At 42.0% G+C, this 23,978-nt stretch overlaps 2 protein-coding genes across 3 annotated transcripts; both read right to left on the bottom strand.

The window, feature by feature from the left end:
- Window positions 1-3,361: 3,361 nt before the first annotated feature.
- On the bottom strand, window positions 3,362-14,819 carry laptm4a (lysosomal protein transmembrane 4 alpha). 2 transcript variants are annotated; one of them, XM_021611532.3, is made up of 7 exons: window positions 14,407-14,819; window positions 10,822-10,960; window positions 8,494-8,570; window positions 7,449-7,571; window positions 5,916-6,011; window positions 5,481-5,579; window positions 3,362-4,338 (listed from the first exon to the last, which is right to left on the bottom strand). In XM_021611532.3, the coding sequence occupies exons 1-7, from the start codon at window positions 14,533-14,535 to the stop codon at window positions 4,264-4,266; spliced, it is 738 nt and encodes a 245-aa protein (XP_021467207.2). In that variant the 5' UTR covers window positions 14,536-14,819; the 3' UTR covers window positions 3,362-4,263. The 2 variants fall into 2 exon arrangements, with proteins under 2 accessions (XP_021467207.2, XP_090098703.1); XM_090242577.1 differs by lacking the exons at window positions 10,822-10,960; window positions 14,407-14,819 and adding an exon at window positions 10,077-10,328.
- Window positions 14,820-15,193: 374 nt separating this feature from the next.
- Window positions 15,194-23,885, bottom strand: LOC110529388 (syndecan-1). Its single transcript, XM_021611531.3, has 5 exons — window positions 23,541-23,885; window positions 20,698-20,779; window positions 20,452-20,594; window positions 20,234-20,348; window positions 15,194-20,123 (listed from the first exon to the last, which is right to left on the bottom strand). Exons 1-5 carry the CDS (start codon window positions 23,607-23,609, stop codon window positions 19,957-19,959), a joined length of 576 nt encoding a protein of 191 aa, XP_021467206.2. The 5' UTR covers window positions 23,610-23,885; the 3' UTR covers window positions 15,194-19,956.
- Between the last annotated feature and the right edge of the window lie 93 nt (window positions 23,886-23,978).

Here is a 23,978-nt window from a genome sequence, read left to right as displayed (position 1 = left end):
ACTCCATCACTCTCCTTCTTGGTCAAATAGCCCTTACATAGCCTGGAGGTGTGTTGGATCATTGTCCTGTTGAAAAACAAATGATAGGATGGCGTATCGCTGCAGAATGCTGTGGTAGGCATGCTGGTTAAGTGTGCCTTGAATTTGAAATAAATCACAGACTGTCACCAGCAAAGCACCCCGACACCATCACACCTCCTCCTCCATGCTTCACGGTGGCAACCACACATGCGGAGATCATCCTTTCACCTACTCTGTGTTACAAAGACACAGCTTTTGGAACCAAAAATCTCAAATTTGGACTCATCGGACCAAAGGTCAGATTTCCACTGGTCTAACGTCCATTGCTCGTGTTTCTTGGCCCAAGCAAGTCTCTTCTTATTATCGATGTCCTTTAGTAGTGGTTTCTTTGCAGCAGTTCGACCAGAGGCCTTATTCACGCAGTCTCCTCTGAATAGTTGAGGTTGAGATGTGTCTGTTTCTTAAACTCTGAAGCAGTTGGGCTGCAATTTCTGAGACTGGTAACTCTAATGAACTTATCCTCTGCAGCATAGGCTACGCTGGGTCTTCCTTTCCTGTTGGTGGTCCTCATGAGAGCCAGTTTCATCATAGCGCTTGATGGTTTTTGCAACTGCATGTTTTTTCCAGATTGACTGACCTTCATGTCTTAAAGTAATGATGGACTATTTGCCTATTTGAGCTATTCTTGCCATAATATGGACTTGGTATTTTACAAAAAAAATCTTCCATATTTTTAGGGGTGCCCATGTGACTGGGCATCAGAAGTGTCCGGAGGTGAGAGACACAGGTTGAGGTTACCTGGGGTAAAGTAGTGCAGACGTTGTCCTATGCAAAGGCATTGAAGAAAGTAGAGGAAGATGGGTCAAGGGGGAGGGATCCTGAGAATATGTGTGTCAGTAGTAAATCTGTGCCAGCACAGAAGGTTAGGCCAACGAGCAATATATGGTTCAGTAAGATTGGCTTTTTAGCATTCATAGCAATGGTTCTCTTTTTATTTAACTAGTCAGTAAAGAACACATTCTTATTTACAATGGACGGCCAACTCCAGACGACGCTGGGCCAATTGTTCGCTGCCCTATGCGACTGCCAATCACGGCTGGAATTGAACCAGGGACTGCAGTGACGCCTCTTGCACTGAGATGCAATGCCTTAGACCGCTGCGCCACTCGGGAGTTGAAGTCCGGGAATAAATATATATATATATTTTATAAGGAATTCATACCCCAGTCTAGTTGGTGGCGGTAATGCAACATTTATTGAATGGCAACAGCCCTTTAAAACTCATCGAAGAAGTCTCGAGCTGGATTTGTCATTAACATAGATTGAGGGGAAAAAACTATGCCAAAAAAAAAGAGCAGAGATCATGAAAAGAAGATGGTGTACAAGGAAGAAAGTGAAACCTTATTAATAAATATGGAGTGGGGGATTGCAGTATCCTTCTGGAAGGAGAAGATGGCGGATAAGGAATATGGAGTAGAGGATTGCATATAACTTTTGGAAGAGCAGGAGAAGGAAAGTAAATGTGACGAGAGTGAGGGGGAATTAATTTTGGTGGCAGGTGCAGTGATGACCGATGAGCGGGAGCTGAGTGTAGAGGAAAGCGGTGCGGTGAGGACGATTGGCGTCGAGCAAAAAGAGGGATACGTGCTCTAGTAGCTCAGAGATGGAACCTGACGGGAGTATGGATGTAGTAGTACCTGCACTGAGGACCGCTGAGTTTGGGCCTCATCCCCAGGATGGAAAGGATAATTCTGGCCCAGTGGGAGAGAGGTTTGTGGAGAGAATGGATCCTTGAATTTTGGCTGATCCATACGTGGTGTCAGGTTGGGTGGAGAAGAGATTGGGGACTGTTGAGTTGGTGAACGGAGTGGATTCGTGATGATTTACTGTGTTTCTTCAGTCCAGAGGGAGCTGGCGCTCCAGATTACACTATTAGAGACAAATGTGACTTTCTTTACTCTCCGGAGCAGGGTGCCATTGAAATGAGTGATAACGGGGAGGCATTAAGTGTTGAGGATCAGTTGAAATTGAACATTCCTGGTGTCTGGTGATGCCCGCTGTTTGGTGCGACACAGATCCGGTGGAGAGCGTGGGAAATATACTACGGGAATTGCGCCGAAAATACTACGGTGATTTAGGTGTCAAATGTATTGGCATGTTGCAACAGTGTGTAAGACGGAGATTCATATATGTGAGTAGTGTGCAGGAGGGCATGAGACGCAGGAATGTGTAGGTGGTGGAGAAAGTTGTGTGTGTTAGCTGTGGGGGTGTCCGTGGGGCTGGAGATCAGGTGTCCGGTAAAAGGCAGGTTGAGGTTGCCAGGGTTAGAGTAGTACAGAAAGTGTTGTCTGCCAAAGCAGTGAAGGGAGTGGTAGAGGAGCAGAGACCAAGAGAGTGATGGAAGAATATCTACTTCAGTAAGGTGGGCTTTTTAGCATTCATAGCCATGGTTGTCAATTGTACTGCAGAAATGAATGGCCTCACACTAGTACAGTAGCGGGTGGTGCATGCACCTAAAAGTTGGATGTGATCCACCAACGAAATCCAGAAGAAATTTCGCCACAGATGGAAACCACAAACCTATCTTTGATCTCCAAAGTTTGGGATTTTCCATAAATTGCGGCCGTGAATGCACCATATGAATAGTTGACGCCCTCGTAATATGGATAACTATTCAAAAGATAGCTGATATACATTTTTCTACATTGTAAAAGACACAGTGGGGCAGTAATTGCTATCGCGCAATTATATCAATTTATAAAATGGCAAGATATTTTTTTACAGACTAGCTCAACAATAAGTGAATTTACAAATGATCCAGTTATGATAATTCACCCCCCCCCCCCCCCCCAAATGGAGGTGCAAAAACAAAAGTTCCTCCCTAATTTAATTAGCTCCATGTCTCAGGTGGCCAAGTAGACACAAGGCTGTTTGGCTTATCTCGGTCACAAAGAGGAATAACTTTGCAGCTTTTTCTGTTAATAAACAATGCTATGCTGACAGATGGTAACATTTAAATAAAACCCAGTCCCAAAATAATTGTATATCATAGGAAAAGACACCACATTCACATGGATTTTAACAGAGGGCAGTTTGGATTTGTCACTTTAAGCCAAAATATATAATAATTTGACTAAGTCAAGTTTTTGGCTTAAATCATTGTGCAACATCACAGTTATGCGCTGGCTGTCATCTTTCAGCAACAAAAAAAGGGGATTTCGACTGGTATGAGCATTTAACCTGAGTACAGAACTAAATAGGATCTCAACAAAAAGTAAGGATGTTTCTTTGCTCACATCAGGTAAAAATGAATGGACTCAGTCAGGTAATGGATACAAAATGTTTTTGAATGGTTTATTGAAGCTATTTGTTTCCCACAAGGATCAAAACACAATGTAAAGAAAAAGGCAGAAAGAAACAGTAGCATGGATCCACTACTGTTCACACTAGCTGTTCGTTCCCTTCAGGTGAACCTTAAAGGGACAGTCCACTTCAAAACCAAAGGTTGTCTGATTTCAGTCCTCCAAAGCGGACTTTTGTTAAATCTTATTATTTCATCTTGACATTGGACAAATTTTGAGGTCTGAAAACATCTGCCAACTGTTGGTGTACTATCCCTTTAACCAGCAGTGTCTGGACGCTTCGAACTGCAACACAATACACTAGCTTGACTAAGCTAACAACGCAAGGTCACAAAGGCGGTGGCGGAGAATGAACATGGCACACACAGGTGGCGAATGGATGTCCAAGGCTAAATAAATAAAGGGATAAAGAGAAAGTGCTTCAAACGTCCCAATCAAACTCTTAAACAGAATCACATCTAGATATTTTAACAAGCAAAAAACCATTCAAGGATAAAGATGAGTTATCATAAGTGGATCGTCTTAACAGTATTCCTTTTTACATTCACGCGTTATAATATCAATCTATAAGGAAAGGATATTGTTTTTCTAAAGCTGGACTGGTGAAAGGCATTGAAGCGATGGTACTTTCACAATATCCCTTTTTTTAGTAAGGCATCAAAAGACGGGGCTAGACAAGGAACGAACAGTCGTAAAGCTTTCATCGCTTTATGCATCTGCCCCTCACTTGTCTACAATATTACAGGGGTTTGAATGTTAGCAAGACTTTATAAAGAGTATCCCTCCTCTCTAGAAATGCATGGTGGAGTCAAAATGACGAGCTCTGGGTGGCCCACACATACATATAGATGGGGGTAGAGAGGGGGGGGGCACGGGGTCTTCAGGCAGGCATGTAGGGGGGAGGGGGCTCTTTCTCTGGCATCTTCATTGCCATCTCGTAGGTAGGCAGGATGTACTGAGGAGAGAGGGAGAATTATTTTTTAATTTATCAATCAATTTATAAATATACTGCACACAGTGAGAGGACCAAAGCCATGGACATAATTTATTTTGCTAGATATTTCATCCGTCTAAAACTGGAAAGGAGGGCAGACTGGGTGTACAGTCGGGAAGTATTCAGATCCCTTGACTTTTTCCACATTTTGTTACATTACAGCCTTATTCTAAAATGGATTCAATACATTTTTCCCCCTCATTAATCTACACACAATACACTATAATGACCAAGCAAAAACAGGTTTAGACATTTTTGCAAATGTATTAAAACTAAAACACATACACATATTTACATAAGTATTCAGACCCTTTGCTATGAGACTCGAAATTGAGCTCTGGTGCATCCTGTTTCCATTGATAATCCTTGAGCTGTTTCTACAACTTGATTAGAGATCCCTGATACTTCAGAGCACTCAGGACCTCAGACTGGGATGAAGGTTCACCTTCCAACAGGACAATGACCCTAAGCACACAGCCAAGACAACGCAGGAGTGGCTTCGGGACAAGTCTCCGAATGTCCTTGAGTGGCCCAACCAGAGCCCGGACTTGAACCTGACCAAACATCTCTGGAGAGACCTGAAAATAGCTGTGAAGCAACGCTCACCATCCAACCTGACAGAGCTTGAGAGGGTCTGCAGAGAAGAATGGGAGAAACTCCCCAAATACAGGTGTGTCAAGCTTGTAGCGTCATACCCAAGAAAACACAAGGCTGTAATCGCTGCCTAAAGGTTCTTCAACAAAGTACTGAGTAAAGGGTCTGAATACTTATGTAAATGTCATCAGTTTTTTTTATTCTTAATACATTTGCAAACATTTCTAAACTTGTTTTTGCTTTGTCATTATGGGGTAGTGTGTGTAGGTTGAGGGGGAAAAAAACAATTGCATTTTAGAATAAGGCTGTAATGTAACAAAATGTGGAGAAAGTCAAGTGGTCTGCATATTTTCCGAACTCAATTGAAACCACCTTGCATCCTTGAACGGACTCAGCATGTGAAATGTATGCCCTCTACTGGTTATGCCACAGTATGCTTCAGAGGTTTGATTACGTGTGTCATTGACAATTAGTTTGGGACCTGGAGAGCAGGCTTTTCAGACACAAACCTGGGGAGGGGCCATGAAGGTAGGGTAAACAGCACTCTCCTGCACATTCCTGTTGTTGATGTACTTGTAGCAGTTCCACACACTGTTGATCAGGTAAGCCTGGGGGGGGGGGGGGGACAGCCAAAATGTTAAGTCTTTCTACCTGAACCAGTAATGCTCAATCCTGGTCCTAGAGAGCTACGGTGTGCAGGCTTGTGTTCTAGCCCAGCTCCAACACCACTGATTCATCTCCAGAAGCTCTATCAACCATCTACTGAAGACCTGTCAGTCAAGGTCTATCATCCGTCTACTAAAGTTCAGTCAATGGATTGGGTAAATCAGATCAAGATCTCAGTTACCACTAACAAGTGCAGTAAATCTAAATATTCTTGGGTATCTGGATGGGGGGAAAATAAGTTAAGTATTCAAATGAGTCCATTTTCCAAAAACACACACCTTCGTGATGATGAGGAAGGCGAAGAACACGAGGACGAAGAGCAACAGGCAGCTGGAGTCCATGGAGAGTAGGTTGTCCTTGTAGGGGAAGTCTGGCTGAGACGAAACACACATTCAGCATGTACAGAAACGAAACACCCCATAAATCCAGGGATTGTACTGAAATATGGGCCTACAGAGCATCTTTAGCTTCAGTCCATTGAACATCCCAGTGTTTTTTCATTTCTCATTCAGATGTCAAATCCATCTGATATAATGGCAGCAGGTCTAATGTAAAGACAGTGGAGACGGTAGTGAGAACACATTGTTAAGCCTCAGAGTAGGGCCAATAAGTTTGCCAGCTAAGTTACCTAAGCATTCTGCAATTACTTTGTTTATTCTGAATATAAAACTACATTGAACAAAACTATAAAAGGCAACCATTTCAAAGATTTTACTGAGTTACAGTTCATATAAGGAAACTTGAAATCAATTCCCGAGGCCCTAATCTATGGATTTCACATGACTGGGCAAGGGCTTTCCCATGGGTGGCCTGGGAGGGCATAGGCCCAACCACTGGGGTGCCCACAAAAGGGCTTTATAACAGGCAGAAATACTTGTCAGCACCCCCCCAAGATGATACCGCAGGTGAAGAAGCCAGATGTCCTGGGCTGGAATGTTACACGTGGTCTGCGTTTGAGGCCGGTTGGATGTACTGTGTTGGAGGGCCAGTAGGAGGCACTCTTTCCTCTGGTCTAAAAAATATCCCAATGCCCCAGCGCAGTGATTGGGGACACTGCCCTGTGTAGGGTGCCGTCTTTCGGATGGGACGTTAAATGGGTGTCCTGACTCTCTGCGGTCATTAAAGATCCCATGGCACTTATCATAAGAGTAGGGGGGGTGTTAACCCCGGTGTCCTGGCTAAATTCCCAATCTGGTCATCAAACCATCACGGTCACCTAATAATCCCCAGTTTACAATTGGCTCATTCATCCCCCTCTTCTCCCCTGTAACTATTCCCCAGGTTGTTGCTGCAAATGAGAACGTGTTCTCAGTCAACTAACCTGGTAAAATAACATAAATAAACTGCCAAATTCTCTAAAACAACATTGGAGGCAGCTTATGGTATAGAAATTAATTAAATTCTCTGGCAACTGCTCTGCTGGACATTCCTGCAGTCAGCTGGCCAATTGCATGCTCCCTGAAAATTTGAGACGTCTGTGGTAGTGTTGTGACAAAACTGCACATTTTAGAGTGGCCTTTTAATGTCCCCAGCACAAGGTGTACCTGTGTAATGATATTTAATCAGCTTCTTGACATGCCACACCTGTCAAGTGGATAGATTCTCTCGGCAATTGTGAACTGCTCACTAACAGGGAGGTAAACAAATGGACTAGCCGACAGGCCTGGGGGAGGTGGCGGACTAGCCGACAGCCCTGGGGGAGGTGGCGGACTAGCCGACAGGCCTGGGGGAGGTGGCGGACTAGCCGACAGGCCTGGGGGAGGTGGCGGACTAGCCGACAGGCCTGGTGGTGGTGGACTGGACTGACTCACCAGCTCTGTCATGTAGTCCTTGATCCGGGGTAGGTAGGTGAGGGAGCTGATGGCCACCAGACAACTCAGAGCAAAGTCAAAGAGCTGGTAGCAGAAGAACGGGATGAGCCAGCCGTCACGATGCTACATGGGGAGGAAGAGTAAACACACGTCATTGACCATCCGTGAAATGGCCATCCTTTTACATAAGAGTTTGTCTGGGGGTTTGTCAAGCAAGAAGCATATCTAGCCCTAGCAAAAAAACTGATCTAAATTTTGGGTTCTAAGCAATGTTGAGGATGTCACAAAATTCATAGGCATTGAATCAATCTATGTACATCTGTTCTTAGGTCATCAGGACTGGGTATTTAGCAAGGGAGGCTACAGCCAGCAATGGAACTACTCTGACAAACACTGAATACAAGGCATCTACAAGGGTAACCTAAGAGCCTGTATTCACAGCTAAGGCATAACGCTCGTTGCTCACACAAAGATCAACCAAAACCTAGACAATGTGTCATGAAGCTCTATTCAGGTCCACGTCACATATCCATCAAACCTGTCAGTGTGGATGCCCATCAGGTAGGCCTGGTGAGGTAAAGATGATAACATTAGAACAACGTTGTGTAGCAAACTTTCCGCTCACCCTGGTGGGGCTAGTTGAATGCACAAGCAAGGAGTTTGCATGCAGTGAATCTGTTAAAAAGCACTAAGACAAACAAATATATTGTCCTTTCAGACACCAGGAAGGGACAAAGCACTGCCATCAGAGTTGTGTTCATTGGGGCACATAGGTTTTTAAAACATTTTGCAACACAAAGCTCAAAATGAGTGTTTATTATTGGATAACGCCAGGTAGTTCTTCCCCGTTTCAGTTCGCTTTCTTCCATAATGAACATGACCATGGTTGAAGTTCAGTGAGAACTCTCTTTTCAACTTCCTATTTCTCACACTCCTCCAGGGGTAATTGTCATCCCCGCTGTCACAACTTACATTTGTATGCTGGGCTTAGAATATATAAGACATTTGATTGACACACATACAAAATAGATGGATAGAAACTTACAGTAATGGCTCCATAGACCATCATGGCGCTGATAGTGAGCATCAACAGAGAGATTGCGAATCCCACACAGGCATTCTCTATAAGCACAGAGAGAGAAAGACAGAGAGACTAACATAGTTCATTCATTAGGGTCAAATACTTGTATATTCAACTACAAACTCAACTTGTAGTAAGTCTTGAAATTAACGTCAGTCAAAGGCGTTGGGAAAATAATTTCCTAAATCTAAAAAATATTAACCCAAATGTTGAATTATCTATAACTAACAATTGAATATAGTGGTATTGTGCACCTATCCTTGTGAGCCATCATGGCTGCCTGGTCTGGGCCAGTTGCATCCCACGATGGGGCCCCACAGAGTGCATTCATGCAACTGTCAGTGAGAGCGTTACTACAGAGGCCCAATTGATTTGTGTGTAACTGAAGCATCTCCAGGGATGCATTGCCTACTAACTCGCTCTCTTTTAGCGTTAGCGTGCTCTGGGGAGCCCTTAGCTTCTCCCACTCAGGCACTCAGTAGCATCAGTGAAGACAACGCACAACAACACAGGCTACGCTAGGCTAATTAATAGGCCTGCCATCTGCTGCGTCGGTCAAGTGCTTCTAACAGCTCACAGCCTCGTGCTGGGCACTAAGTGAGTTGAGGCGAGGCGAGGCATGTGTGGTTCACTCCAGACTATCAGTCAGACAGTCGTTCTAAAGCTGTGCAGGAAGCCGTTTCTCTTCAGAGTGTAACATATCCGATTGTCGTAACGGTAACTGATGCAATCTGCAAGCCATTCCTTCCTAGTAGGGTATTTATGAGTGTGACTGAATGAGAAGAGGCGTGTGTAGTCCATGCGGAGCTTCCAAATTCAGTTCTGAAGCTGTACATAGTGTGTGTGTGTATCAGAAGGGTCGTCACTGATGCAATCTGTAGCCCAATCCATTACAGTAGATCGTTTAGCATTACGTCCCATGTCTGTCTGAGGCCAGGCTATACATTCATCAGCCTCTGGCAGGCATTCTGGATCGGGGCATCTGCCAACACCAACAGGATAACTGTGTACCTTTCTATGCACGTGTGAAATATCTGATATTACAGTGAAAGATATCAGTGGAAAAGAACAGATGGAAATGGTAGTCAAATACAGAACTTTTTTACAATTTTTTTTAGGTAATTGTAGAAGAGTATTCGGATGGAACAACATCTCTTATTTGGGGCTTCTCCATTTGTTTTCAGCTCTGTTAGAATAATTCAGAAAGGTATCCTGCCTTCCTAACTACCTGGAGGTAATCACAGATCTGAAATGGTTGGATTGGCGACAGTAATAGGGCGCTAACGTTGTTTAATAGCGATCCAATTGCTTATAGATCTGTGCTTACCACAAGGACACAAGAAAGGAAAGATGCATTTTCAAGCCCTCTTCTAACAGGGGCCCTCTAACAAACCTTGTACTTTGATATCACAAAAATATCACACTGCAGGTCACGGCGGTTCAGTCCCTCATGTTTTGTCTGTAAACAATATCCTTTATTTAGACCGTAGGTGGGAGTCCTAGAAAAGGATAGACAGCATTGAAAGTGTCATACCGGGGATTCGTACCTCTAACGCGGGGCGATGTCATACCATTGCTTGTCCGAAGTCGGCTGTGTTAGCTCCAAACTGGCTCGCAACCTTCTTAAAACACGTCAACCAAGTGGGAAGAGGCTGTCTAGAAATGGCACCCATGAAGCCACAGCAGTGCCAGGCTTTGGATTTACATAGAGCACGCCCCCCCCCCTTCTTTTGGCACAGCCCTGCTCTGTGTGTGCGCGTGTGTTGTGGAGGTGGTTCAGTCGCTGCCCACAAGCGCCAAGCCCCTTCAGCTCTTACTGAGTCACTTTCTGGGAAATGAGGAGTCCTTGTGCAACCAAGCCAAATAAACAACGTAACCGCACCGAATAAACTAAACAACAGCCAGCCACAGAGAGCACAGCTCAGCGCTGCCCAGCTCCAGGTAATGTATTAAAATCCTGATTTTACAGGCTTTGAGCCTGTGACAAAATAAAAGTTCTACCTAAATCAGTCCGTATAGGGCTGAAAGGTTAAAGAAGCAGGCATTTGGCGAAAGTTATCAATGCTGGATGAGAAGGAGATTGGTGTGTGTGTGTGTGTGAGAGAGCTATGAGGTACCAGTCCAGAAAAAGTACTGCAGCTTTGCTAACAAATACCAACATCGGGAGACTATGCTAAATCATGCCAGCTACTGCCTTTTGGGAAGATAAACATAGATTATCATGGATGCTGTCACTACTGGCCTACGTAGACAACTCAAGTTGAACCAAACATGAAGATACAATGAACTAACCCTTTAAGACATTCCCCTCCACCTGGAGGGTGTGGCTAAAGTAGTGCTCGATAACCTCATATTGCAGGTCCACAGTGGGCACGTTCTCTGGGTGGGTCACGGCCACAGTCAGCAGAATGCCCATCAACAGGTTCACCACCTGGAGAGACAGAAAGGCATTGTTACACTATGTCCTTCAACACATAGCCTGGCCCTAGATCGGTTTGTGCTGGTTTGCCAACTCCTATAATGTGGCGTGAGTGACAATGACCATAGGAGTTGTCAAGACATTACAAACAGATCTGAAAACAGGCTAGGATACAGTCTGTTGTAGATGAGAACATTGATATTTTGTGACATACTAGGTTTCTGTTTCCACAGATAAGCAACACATTACACTTCATTTTATTAGAAAAAACCAAGGGGCTCTCATTAGGAAGAGCCTAAATAATAGTTATTATTACCAGGTGGTTTGTATGGTTGCTAGGAGTCCTTTTCCCCTAATCTGTTTAATGGACTTTCCCTGTCAAAGTGTATATTATATTTTAAATATTAAATCCCTCTCACACATTGCATAATATATTTAATGATTAGACTTGTGATATAGGCCTCGGTCATCAATGTATCCAGAGGTTTTGCCAACAACCGTTGTGAATGACGACAGATGGATCAAATGGGTCTTTTTACACTTGTTAACTGTTGATGTTAAATCATGCACTGTTACCCATCTTCACTGTGCAAAACAAAACACTCCAAGAGATGTTAACACTTGTGGTTACGATCCCTCCGTAATTCTCACTTCTTATAATACATATATCAAGTGTTAAAAATGTATAAAAAAACACGAGACGGAGAAAGTGAACATTTATTGAAGAAAATCCCGCAGGTGAAGAAGGCGGATGTGGAGGTCCTGGGCTGGAGTGCTTACGTGTGGTCTGTGGTTGGTCTGCGACATTCAATTCTCTGGGAACAGCTCTGGTGAACATTCCTGCATTCAGAATGCCAATTACACGCTCCCTCAACTTGAGACATCTGTGGCATTGTGTTTTGTGACAAAACTGCACATTTTAAAAAGTGGCCTTTTATTGTTCCCAGAACCTGTGTAATGATCATGTTGTTTAATCAGCTTCTTAATATGCCACACCTGTCAGGTGGATGGATTAGCTTGGCAAAGGAGAAATACTCACTGTGTTGTAGAGTGGTGGCCTGTTGCCAGAGAATTGAATGTTCATTTCTCTACCATAAGCCGCCTCCAACATAATTTTAGAGAATTTGGCAGTACGTCCAACTGTCCTCAACTGCAGACCATATGTAACCACACCAGCCCAGGACCTCCACATCAGCCTTCATCACCTGCGGGATCGCCACCTAATGATGAAACTGATTTTGCACAACCAAAGAATTTCTGCACAGTCTCAGGAAAGTGCATCTGCGTGCTCATCGTCCTCACCAGTCTTGACCGGACTGCAGTTTGGCGTTTTAAGCTTCTTCAGTGGGAAAATGCTCACCGTTGATAACCACTGGTATGCTGGAGAAGTGTGCTCTTCACATATGTATCCCTGATTCAACTGTACCGGGTTGATGGCAGACAGGGTGAGCGGTTTGCTGATGTCGACGTTGTGCACAGAGTGCCGCATGGTGGCAGTAGGAATATGGTCAATGTTCCTGCCCTATTCCATGGGACTGCCAGGCAGAAGAAACATCAGCCCACACAGAGAAACACGAGATTGCATTTCATTCAACTTTCTCGAGTTTCCCCCATTAGTTAACACTATCAACATTTCCCTTTACTGTGGGAATTGTGATCAAAACAACACAATAGCCAGTTCCAATGCTACATACTGAAACAAAACAAACTATGCAAGACTTATTAGTATGCAAAATTAACAATGCAAGAGATTTTGTTGTAGGCAGAACGCATCGGAGTAGGATTCTATTGCATTGACTGGCACGACTCAGGCCCGTACTCTACACAAATCAGTGCACCATAACAAATAAGAGCTGCAGTCGAGCCTATATGCAAAAAGGCACTTCGCCATATATGGATCTGTGCCATTCACTTTGAACTGGACTGTGTTTACAACATGAGCGGTTGTCAGTAGATGTGCTTGTTTTGAGAGCAAAGCGACAGCTACATGTAGCGGTGTGCACATTTGTACATATCCTTTGCTACTTAGTGAGTTATTACATAATTTGTAGTCAGCAATGTGGGAGTGTTTGCCTCCTCCTACAAGAGCACAAGGTGTGCATTTCTAGACATCTTTGAAGCGAGTCATAGCTTTTTTTGTCATAAAAAGGGACAGTGTTGTATTTTGAGGCAGGCTTGAGAACATAAACCTATCTTATATTGTCAGAAAGCTTAGATTCTTGTTAATCTAACTGCACTGTCCAATTTACAGTAGCTATTACAGTGAAAGAATATCATGCTATTGTTTGAGGAGTGCACAGTTATGAACTTGAAAAGTTATTAATAAACCAATTAGGCACATTTGGGCAGTCTTGAGACCATTTTTAACAGAAATGTAATGGTTCATTGGATCAGTATAAAACTTTGCACATACACAGCTGCCATCTGGTGGCAAAAAAAACACATTTTGTCTTTGTATTATCTTTTACCAGATCTAATGTGTTATATTCTCCTACATTCATTTCACATTTCCATAAACTTCAAAGTGTTTCCTTTCAAATGGTATCAGGCATTTCCTTGCTTCAGGTACCGAGCTACAGGCAGTTAGATTTGGGTATGTCATTATAGGCGAACATTTTAAAAGAAAGGGTCCGATCCTTGAGAGGTTTAAAAATAATGTTTTAACTCCTGTGCAGAGCACTACACACAACTTTCTACCTGAGAACAGGGATCAATCCCGGTTTCCAATCTTCCCACTTTTTCTACCGTCTCCCTAGCTAATTTCATTACAGTCTGAATGCTTCTCAAACCACGTAAACAAAATATTTGAAAAAATATTAGCATACTTTAAAATGTAATCCCCTCAAAGTGGTCGAATGTTGAGTGTTCATTTAATGTTCAAAGCATCCTGAATACACCTGATATGTGTTTTTTAATTTTTTCCACCCTGGTCATTAGGCCTAACCCAATACGCAGAATTGCAGTAAATTAGCTTTAAAACAGTAACATATTCCCAGCCCCCCTTCTAGGGACTCTGTCAAGGGGCAATGAAATCCATTTAGCAAATCTCACTCCAGTTTTCTTCAAAAGTTGTCAGCCCTGCTCGAATTGCGTGCCGCAATCACACTATTGGCTGAAAGTCCCTAGCGGGTAACGTTGACACTTAGCTAATTAACTAATTTAGCTAACGTTAGTTAACTATCCGATTACATGTGCTAGTTAGTTAGCTAATACAGGAACAGTTACATAATCTAGTTAACAATATGTTCCAAAGTAGGGCACGCATTCAGATATCAAAGTGACTTTCTCGACAAAATAGTAGCTTCGGTTTAACTTACTGGTAACAAGCTAGCTAGTTAGTTAGTACAAGGGCCTACTATCGACAGTGCAATGGCAACGATGGGGTACTGCAACATGACTGCAACGAAGCTAACGTTAGCACAATCTAAAAGCAAGGCGACCATTTGTATAGTACGTACCATGTACCAAGTGCCGAGAATGATGGTTCCCGTCCTGACATGGCAACACCCACAGCATCTCGTTGTGTAGCGCCTGTGTCGATTCGGTTTAAAATGGTGCATGTCTTCCTCTAAAGTAGGGATAAACATCGCTGAAGCTGCGCTATGAAGAAAGCCTGCACCATCAACAATTGACAGTGTTAAGAAGCGCCCACTTATATGACTGGCGTGGTGAAAGAAAACACAAACTATACCCTGTTTTGATTGACAGACAATTTGGCCATTAGTAGAGCTGAGATGGTGAACGTCAACAAATCAGCTGCCACAGCTCACACTGACAAATACTCAGAACTGTTCCCTGTGGCCCAGGGGTTGAGGGTGATGATGGGGAGGGAATACAACACCATCATCAGTTTCCATTCTCTCACATCAGTTTCCCATCTCTAAAAGACGATATGCTCTCCAAAAAATAAAACAAACTGCTCTTTGTTATTCAGAAAATGTTATTGTTCTACCCTTACACACTTAACATCTCTCACCTCTGCTTTTTGGTGATTAAACGAGTTACAATATGCAGAGAATCTATAAACATGAATAGAATCCATAACTAAAGTGGATGCATAGTTGCATACAGTATTCAGGTCAATGGCAGGGCAATGCAGAAGTATTTTGGTGTGTTTGGCTATTGTTGCTGTTGTTTTTGTTTCCATTGATCCCAGTTAATGCTGCAATGATGGAATGATGGATAAATGGTAAAACAACAATGAACTACAGTGCCTTCAAAAATAATTCACACGTCTTGACCACATTTTGTTATGTTCAGCCTGAATTTTGAATTTATTAAAATTAGATTTTGTCTTACTGGCCTACACACAATACCCCATATTGTCAAAGTGGAGTAATGTTTTTAGAAATGTTTACAAATTCATGTAAAATGAAAAGCTGAAATGTCTTATGTCAAAATATTCAACTCCTTTGTCATGGCAAGCCTAAATAAGTTCAAGAGTACAAATGTGCTTAACATGTCACATAATGAGTTGCATTTAATGGCTACCTCATCTCTGTACCCCACACATACAATTATCTCTAAGGTCCCTCAGTCGAGCAGTGAATTTCAAACAGATTCAACCGCAAAGACCAGGGAGGTTTTCCAATGCCTCGCAAAGAAGGGCATTTCAAAAGCAGACTTTGAATATATCCCTTTGAGCATGGTGAAGTTATTAATTACACTTTGTATGGTGTATCAATACACCCAGTCACTACAAAGATACAGGCGTCCTTTCTAGCTCAGTCTTCAGAGAGTAAGGAAACCACTCAAAGATTTCGCTATGGGGCCAAGGGTGATGTTAAAACCGTTACAGAGGTTAATGGGTGTGACAGGAGAAAACTGAGGATGGATTAACAACATTGCAGTAACTCTACAATACTAACCTAATTGACAGAGTGAAAAGAAGGAAGCCTGTATAGAATAAACATATTCCAAAACATGCATCCTGTTTGCAACAAGGCTCGAAAACAATACTGCAAAAAATGTGGCAAAGCAATCAAGTTTTTGTCCTGAATACAACGTGCTAAGTTTTAGGCAAATCCAATACAACACATTACTGAGTACCACTCTCCATATTTTCAAGCGAAGTGGTGGCTGCATCATGTTATGTTATTTCATTTTCAATACATTTGCAAACATTTTTAAAAACATGTTTTCATTTTGTCATAATGAATTATTGTGTGTAGATAGATGGGTGTAATAAGTCAAGGGGTATGAATACTTTCTGAAGGCACTGACTGTATGTAGCACAAAGACCATGTATGCCAGACTAAGGGTATTACATGTGACAAATTCAACTGAGATCCAGTCAGATTATTCCTACTTTGAGCCCTAGATGGCAGGACAGCAATAGTGAGACCAAGGTTTTCAAGACAAACTCTGAAGTCAGAGGCAGCAATGTGTTATCAGGGCAATTTGTTCAGTGGTGAAAAGTAATTAAGTAAAAATACTTTAAACTATTTCTTAAGTATTTTTGGGTAGTATGTGTACTTTACTATTTATATTTTTGACAACTTGTACTTTTACTTCACTACATTCCTAAAGTAAATAATGTACTTTTTACTCCATATATTTTTCCTGGCACCTAAAGGTACTAGTTACATTTTTTTATGTTTAGCAGGACAGGAAAATTGTCAAATTCACACACTTATCCAGAAAACATCTCTGGTCATCCATACTGCCTTTGATCTGGCAGACTCAATAAACACAAATGCTTAATTTGTAAATTGTTTCCAAGTTTGGAGTGTGCCCTTGGCTATCCGTAAATTAAATTTAAAAAATACAATTATGCTGTTTGGTTTGCTTAATATAAAACATAGAAACTTTTTTATGACCTCGGTGATTCAGAGTCAGAGAGATAGATGGTTATTATATGGCTCTGCTTTGTGATAAGGTGCTTCTCACTGTTGCAACACAAGGAGTGTATTGTGTTAGGGAGGTCAATTTCCGCTCCTATTTAAGCAATAAGGGATTAGACATAGGACAAACAACTACAAGGTACACTTTAGTCTCAAGGCCACACTATATTAATTACATTCAACACAGTTGTATGTAAAGTGTCCATTGCATCAAGGTGTATAATATCCACACAGTACACGCACACATGTTACAGATAACATAATACAAATGTGAAACAGTAATACAAAATGTACTTTGATTTTAAATAAACCTGTTCCTTACTCTAAAAAAAAACTTGTAATTACATGTGTAGGATCTTAATGTGACCAGTTTCTCACAGCAGGAAAATAAACCTTAAGCAAAAGGAAATCTGAATTATTGTGTGGATTATAATTAAGAAATATTTGTTGAGATTGATTCATTTTTAGTAAGGGCAAATATATATTAAAATTGCAATTAAAACTTTAGAAACCTTTTTGATAACACTTTACTTGACACCCACGGTCATAACCATGTCATAAAATGTCATAACAGGTGACATAACCTGTCATATGGTCATGACACTGTCATGACTCATATATTTACACCTGCTGTGACATATACACTGAATAAAAACAAACGCAAAATGCAACAATTTCAAAGATTTTACTGAGTTACAGTTCATACAAGGAAATCAGTTAATTGAAAAAAATGAATTAAGCTCTAATCTATGGATTTCACATGACTGGGAATACAGAAATGCTGTTGGTCACCGATACCTTAAAAAAAGGTATGGGCATGGATCAGAAAACTTGTCAGTATCTGGTTTTGCAGCATTACACATCTCCTTCGCATAGAGTTGATCAGGCTGTTGATTGTGGCCTGTGGAATGTTGTCCCACTCCTCTTTAATGGCTGTGCGAAGTTGCTGGGTATTGGCGGGAACTGGAACACGCTGTTGTACACGTCGATCCAGAACATGCTCAATGGGTGACATGTCTGGTGAGTATGCAGGGAAATTTTCAGCTTTCCAGAATTGTGTACAGATCCTTGCGACATGGGGCCGTGCATTATCATGCTGAAACATGAGGTGATTTGATGGTAGTGGATGAATGGATCTCATCACGGTATCCCTGTGCATTCAAATTGCCAACGACAAAATGCAATCTGATTGTTGCCACTGGCACCATGGGACACTCTGTTAACAACATTGACATTAGCAAACCGCTCGCCCACATGACGCCACACGTGGTCTGCGGTTGTGAGACCATTTAGACGTACTGCCAAATTCTCTAAAATGACATTGTAGACGGTTAATGGTAAATAAATTAACATACAATTATCTGGCAACAGCTCTGGTGGACAATCCTGCAGTCAGCATGACAATTGCACTCTCCCTCAAAACTTGAGACATTTGTGGCATTGCTGTTTAATCAGCTTCTTGATCTGCCACACCTGTCAGGTGGATGGATTATCTTGTTAAATGAGAAATGCTCACTAACAGGGAGGTAAACAAATTTGTGCACAACATTTGCGAGAAATAAGCTTTTTGTGCATATGGAACATTTCTGGGATCTTTTATTTTAACTCATGAAACATGGGACCAGTTTTAAGGTCACAGTTATGAAAACTTCAGACACTAAAGAGGCCTTTCTACAGACTCTGACAAACACCAAAAGAAAGATGCCCAGGGTCCCTGCTCATCTGCGTGAATGTGCCTTAGGCATGCTGCAAGGAGGCATGAGGACTGCAGATATGGCCAGGGCAACAAATTGCAATGTCCGCACTGTGAGACACCTAAGACAGTGCTACAGGGAGACAAGAAGGACAGCTGATCGTCCTCTCAGTGGCAGACCACGTGGAACAACACCTGCACAGGATCGGTACATCTGAACATCACACCTGCAGGACAGGTACAGGATGGCAACAACAACTGCCCGAGTTACACCAGGAATGCACAATCCCTCCATCGGTGCTCAGACTGTCCGTAATAGGCTGAGAGATGCTGGACTGAGGGCTTGTAGGCCTGTTGTGAGGCAGGTCCTCACCGGCAACAACATCACCTATGGGCACAAACCCACTGTTGCTGGACTAGACAGGACTGGCAAAATGTGCTCTTCTCTGATGAGTCATGTTTTTTTCTCACCAGGGATGATGGTCGGATTCGCGTTGAAAAAATGAGCTTTACACCGAATGCTGTACTCTGGAGCGGGATCGATTTGGAGGTGGAGGGTTCGTTATGGTTTGGGGCAGTGTGTCACAGCATTATCGGACTGGGCTTGTTGTTATTGCAGGCAATCTCAAAGCTGTGCATTACAGGAAAGACATCCTCCTCCCTCATATGGTACCCTTCCTGCAGGCTTATCCTGACATGACCCACGAGCATGACATTGCCACCAGCCATACTGCTTGTTCTGTGTGTGATTTCCTGCAAGACAGGAATGTCAGTGTTTTGCCATAGCCAGCGAAGAGCCCGGATCTCAATCCCATTGAGCACGCCTGGGACCTATTCGATCGGAGGGTGAGCGCTAGGCCCATTCCCCACAGAAATGTCCGGGAACTTGCAGGTGCCTTGGTGGAAGAGTGGAGTAACATCTCACAGCAAGAACTGGCAAATCTGGTGCAGTTCATGAGGAGGAGATACACTGCAGTACTTAATGCAGCTGGTGGCCACACCAGATTCTGACTGTTGTTTTTTATTTTGACCTCCCCCTTTGTTCAGGGACACATTATTCAATTTCTGTTAGTCACATGTCTGTGGAACTTGTTCAGTTTATGTCTCAGTTGTTGAATCTTATGTTCATACAAATATTTACACGTTAAGTTTGCTGAAAATAAACGCAGTTGACAGTGAGAGGACATTTCTTTTTTTGCTGTTTATTATGTGTCATGACAGTGTTGTGACCATATGACAAGTTATGTCAGCTGTTATGACGTATTATGACATGGTTAGGACCATGTTATCTGTTATGATGCTGGGTGTCAAGTAAAGTGTTACCGTCTTTTTAAACCTCGAATGCACCACAAGTTTGCATTTTCTGCTGTGAATTTTCTCCTGGCGCAAACCCAACCAACTCCTTTCTCTCAAAAATGAACTCTTCAAACAAATCTGCTGGGTTGAGACATTATTTTGTCTTTGAGGGGAAGTTACGGAATAAACTCCTCCTTGGTCTTCGGTTTCTGATATCCTCCGTTAGATGTGTTTTTCTGGTTGACAGTGTAGCCTCCCTCATCTTTCTTCTTCATGTTATAGACCATGAGTGTTAACAGGGAGGCAGCCAAGGCCAGTCCCACCACTCCTCCTGCAATAATAGCTGCAAAGAGGAAGAATAAGAAGGTTGGGCTACTTGTACCTCAGCGCATCTGTCAGTTGATATGGAGGAAATAATATACCAAATAATATACTCAATAAGTTGGATGTTACCTGCAAGAGCTTCTTTGTTTGCTAGAAGACCCCCGCTCTTTGCCACATTGCCAATGGCTGATCCGTTGTTGTCATCTAGCTTAGGCCTCTTGTCAAAGGTCAAGTCTGAGTCCTCCTAAAGACACAAAAAATATGGGATACTCACACTTTTTTTCACCTCTATCAAGAGAGAACATATTTTGCTCATAGTGAATTCTTAAAAGACTAAAATGACCTACCGATATTTTATTTCTGGTGTTGTCTGTCATTATAATGGGGACGATTTTATCCTCTTCATCAATGGCATTGAACATTAAGTCATCTTCACTCATTGTCATTGTAAATGTTGAGATAGTGGTAAACCTCACCGAGCCTTTGGACACTGAAGGGAGTGGAAGCAGAAATGTTTACTAAGAAATGTGAAACCCACAGACATAGACAGACAGACACACACACACCCTGACACACACAATGAATAGGATTACCTTCTGCCCGTTCCCCTGAACCTGAGCCAGAACTTTCCAGATCATGTCCCGATCCATCCAGGTCTTCTGGAGGAATAGAATACTGAGTACAAGGAAAAACAATACACGTACAACTTCAGTGTGGAAATGACCCCAGAAGTCCAACATAAGGCCAGTGTCCATAGAAGCCAATTACTGTGTACCTCTATACCAGTGTTGTGGAGTAATAAACTATGTAGTTCAACTAGTCATTTAATTACATTTTACAGTAGCTTGGTGGTAGTTGAACTAAATTAAATTCTAGGTTGTGTTTTCATTAGTTATTTACTTTTTTGTCATGTAACGGTGTACAGTGCATACGGAAAGTATTCAGACCCCTTGACTTTCGATTATAGGCTCAAAATGGCCAGAAACAAAGAGCTTTCTTCTGAAACTCATCAGTCTATTCTTATTCTGAGAAATCAAGGCTATTCCATGTGAGAAATTGCCAAGAAACTGAAGATCTCGTACAAAGCTGTGTACTACTCCCGTCACAGAACAGCGCAAACTGTCTCAACTGGCAGGTTCATTAAATAGTACCCGCAAAACACCAGCCTCAACGTCAACAGTGAAGAGGTGACTCCGGTTTGTTGGCCTTCTAGGCAGAGTTCTTCTGTCCAGTGTCTGTGTTCTTTTGCCCATCTCACTCTTTTATTTTTATTGGCCCGTCTGAGTTATGGCTTTTTCTTTGCAACTCTGCCTAGAAAGCCACCATCCTGGAGTCGGCTCTTCACTGTTAGAGCCAGTTTGCTCTGTTCTGTGAAGGTAGTACACAGCGTTGTACGAGATCTTCAGTTTCTTGGCAATTTCTCACATGGAATAGCCTTGATTTCTCAGAATAAGAATAGACTGACGAGTTTCAGAAGAAAGGTCCTTGTTTCTGGCCAGTTTGAGCCTGTAATCAAACCCACAAATGCTGACGTTCCAGATACTCAATAAGTCTAAATACGATTGTTTTTAAAATACATTTGCAAAAGAATCCCAAAACCTGTTTTAATTTTGTCATTGTGGGGTATTGTGTGTAGATTGTTTTTCTTCAAATGTAATATATTTTAGATAAAGCTGTATCGTAACAAAATGTGTCAAATGAAGAGGTCTGAATACTTTCCGAATGCACTGTATCTAACTACAAGAACTATGCACACTTTTTTTTTGCAAAAACAAAACATGGGTGAAGTAGGCAATAATTATTTATTTGTTGCTTAGATTTGCCTAATTCTCACTTGAAACAGTGTTTAATAGGCTAAATTCCACATTGTTAACATATGACCCCAAAGTGATCTGTTCTTGTGGTTTGTAGTCTGACATTTTAGATTTACATATAATTTTTCAGAAAGTAGTGAACTACTTTTTCATAGTCACTTTAGTGAAGTAAACTATATGTTTCTTTAAGATAGCTTTAGTGTGGCTTAAGTTCTTCCAGTGTGAAGTAATTGGTAGTTTGGTAAACTATACTTTCAGAGTAGACTCCCCATCACTGCTCTGTATCATTACCTCTCACTGGCGATGAGGATTGTCACAGAAACAGAAAACAAGGAGTATTTGACATTTTCATGGTAGTTTTAATGATTTACTGGCTGAATAGTATTTACAGGGTTAACTTTCATGCAACCCTTTGAAACCATGTCATACTAGATTAAGGACTGCAAGAGGAAAGGCTAAAACAATATTGTCTCAATAACACAGAGCTGTGAGTCAGCCAATGACTCATGAGGTCTGAAGTCCAGTGCTACGCCAACAACTCGTCGCCCCACCAGCAACACAACATGGCCGATACGTAATGACTCAGGATGAGGCACTGCCGGCAAGCTGCCACTGTCCTATAAAAACACCCCGAGGGGACAATACAGAGACTGTAGGGACAACAGCAGTGGCTGGATTTTTACAATGTAAATGAGTGTCAACACACTACAGATTAACCCAGTAAGATAACAAACAGAACATTGGATCTTTTGTATGCCAGGAAATGGTTGGTAGAAGAGTGATTCACAACAGAAATCCCCATGAAGTGTCAGACAGAATCGACTGAGTGGCTAGAGCCTAGAACTAATAGGGGCATCAATTTGGAAAATAAAATGTTTAGTTTTATGTTTCTTATGACATTGTTTTACTAATTGAAGATATAGAATTAGGCCAGGATTTTCTCAGTATCATGGTGACATCACCAACTTCACTCCTGCAGCCCTGTGAAATTAATCTCTTCACAATAATGGTTAGTGATGTACACTCAGTTTAATCCATGACAGTATCATCACACATGAACAAACACTTAAAATGTAACAGTAATCCTGCATATTGAGAAGAAAAATGACACAGATGTACTTTTCAGATCGGAATCTTACCATTTTTCACCTAAAATGAGTCCATACTTTGTTAGGCTTGGTCAAAGGTACACAAGTTGTATTCAAATTCCATTCCTTGAAAGCCTGTCCGAGAGCTGATCCCCTAGCCTATCAAAATCTTAATGAAGTTCAACTGCCTGATATCTTATCAGGTAATGCATAATTGGTGTTAGGTCTAATGATACAATTCCAATGGCATACATACTGTAAATACTTACTTCTTAACTTTGGATTGATGGAATGGGATTGTAAGTACGCATTTCAAGGTAAAGGCTGCACCTGTTGTATTCGGTGTGTGACCAATAAAATTTGATTTGATAAAATTCACAAGCAATCGATCACAAGGTATTCATATTTCAAGCTGCATATATATCCCAAAGCCTATGTTCATTCACTGCAGTCATAGCAAAGGCGACCAAGAAAAGTACACTGCACAAAGACAAGTAAATGACATTGACATGAGAAGTATACCAGTCTACTCACCGATGTGGTTATTGCAGGTAAACATGCGCCCATAGCAAACAGTAAAGTGAAAATCACTAAAGTCCTCATTGTATCTTGTCGTCTGCAATGATTTTATTACTACCAGTGTAGGTCTTAAAATGTATTTTCCGTCTCATAGTAGTACAGGTGTACGTTAAACCTACCTGTGGCGGGATTCAAGGCCCCGCCCTCTGTTTACAGAGGCAAATAGTGAGAATGTCAGAGTCGGACACACAGGATCAGAGTAAGAAAAATCTTGACTCAAATTAAATTGTGTGCTCTGTAGAATGTAGACAGACATTCAGCAACCGGTTTAGAAACTACTTTAAAACCATTGATAGTCTTGAGTATAAACTGGAGACTGGCAAAAAGCACCATCTACTGCTCAAAACAGGTGATAAGCAGGTCAGTTAAATCCAACTTTATGTCCCAAATTCA

This window comes from Oncorhynchus mykiss, chromosome 8 (assembly GCF_057628025.1).
Source record: "Oncorhynchus mykiss isolate SJ-2025 chromosome 8, ASM5762802v1, whole genome shotgun sequence".
Lineage (NCBI taxonomy): Eukaryota > Metazoa > Chordata > Actinopteri > Salmoniformes > Salmonidae > Oncorhynchus > Oncorhynchus mykiss.
The sequence above is the reverse complement of the archived record's forward strand: the minus strand, read 5'-3'. Positions and strand labels throughout refer to the sequence as shown.

What these genes read in the sequence shown, in the direction of transcription:
- laptm4a (XM_021611532.3), bottom strand. Translation starts at nt 14,535, where the DNA reads ATGTTTATCCCTACTTTAGAGGAAGACATGCACCATTTTAAACCGAAT. An exon ending in TGGTCTATGGAGCCATTACT is followed by an intron (nt 7,572 to 8,493) that starts GTAAGTTTCTAT and finishes CTCCCCATGTAG; the next exon opens with CATCGTGACGGCTGGCTCAT. An exon ending in CCTTCATGGCCCCTCCCCAG is followed by an intron (nt 4,339 to 5,480) that starts GTTTGTGTCTGA and finishes CTCTCTCCTCAG; the next exon opens with TACATCCTGCCTACCTACGA.
- LOC110529388 (XM_021611531.3), bottom strand. Translation starts at nt 23,609, where the DNA reads ATGAGGACTTTAGTGATTTTCACTTTACTGTTTGCTATGGGCGCATGT. An exon ending in TACCTGCAATAACCACATCG is followed by an intron (nt 20,780 to 23,540) that starts GTGAGTAGACTG and finishes CCTTGTACTCAG; the next exon opens with TATTCTATTCCTCCAGAAGA. An exon ending in TTCAGGGGAACGGGCAGAAG is followed by an intron (nt 20,595 to 20,697) that starts GTAATCCTATTC and finishes CACTCCCTTCAG; the next exon opens with TGTCCAAAGGCTCGGTGAGG.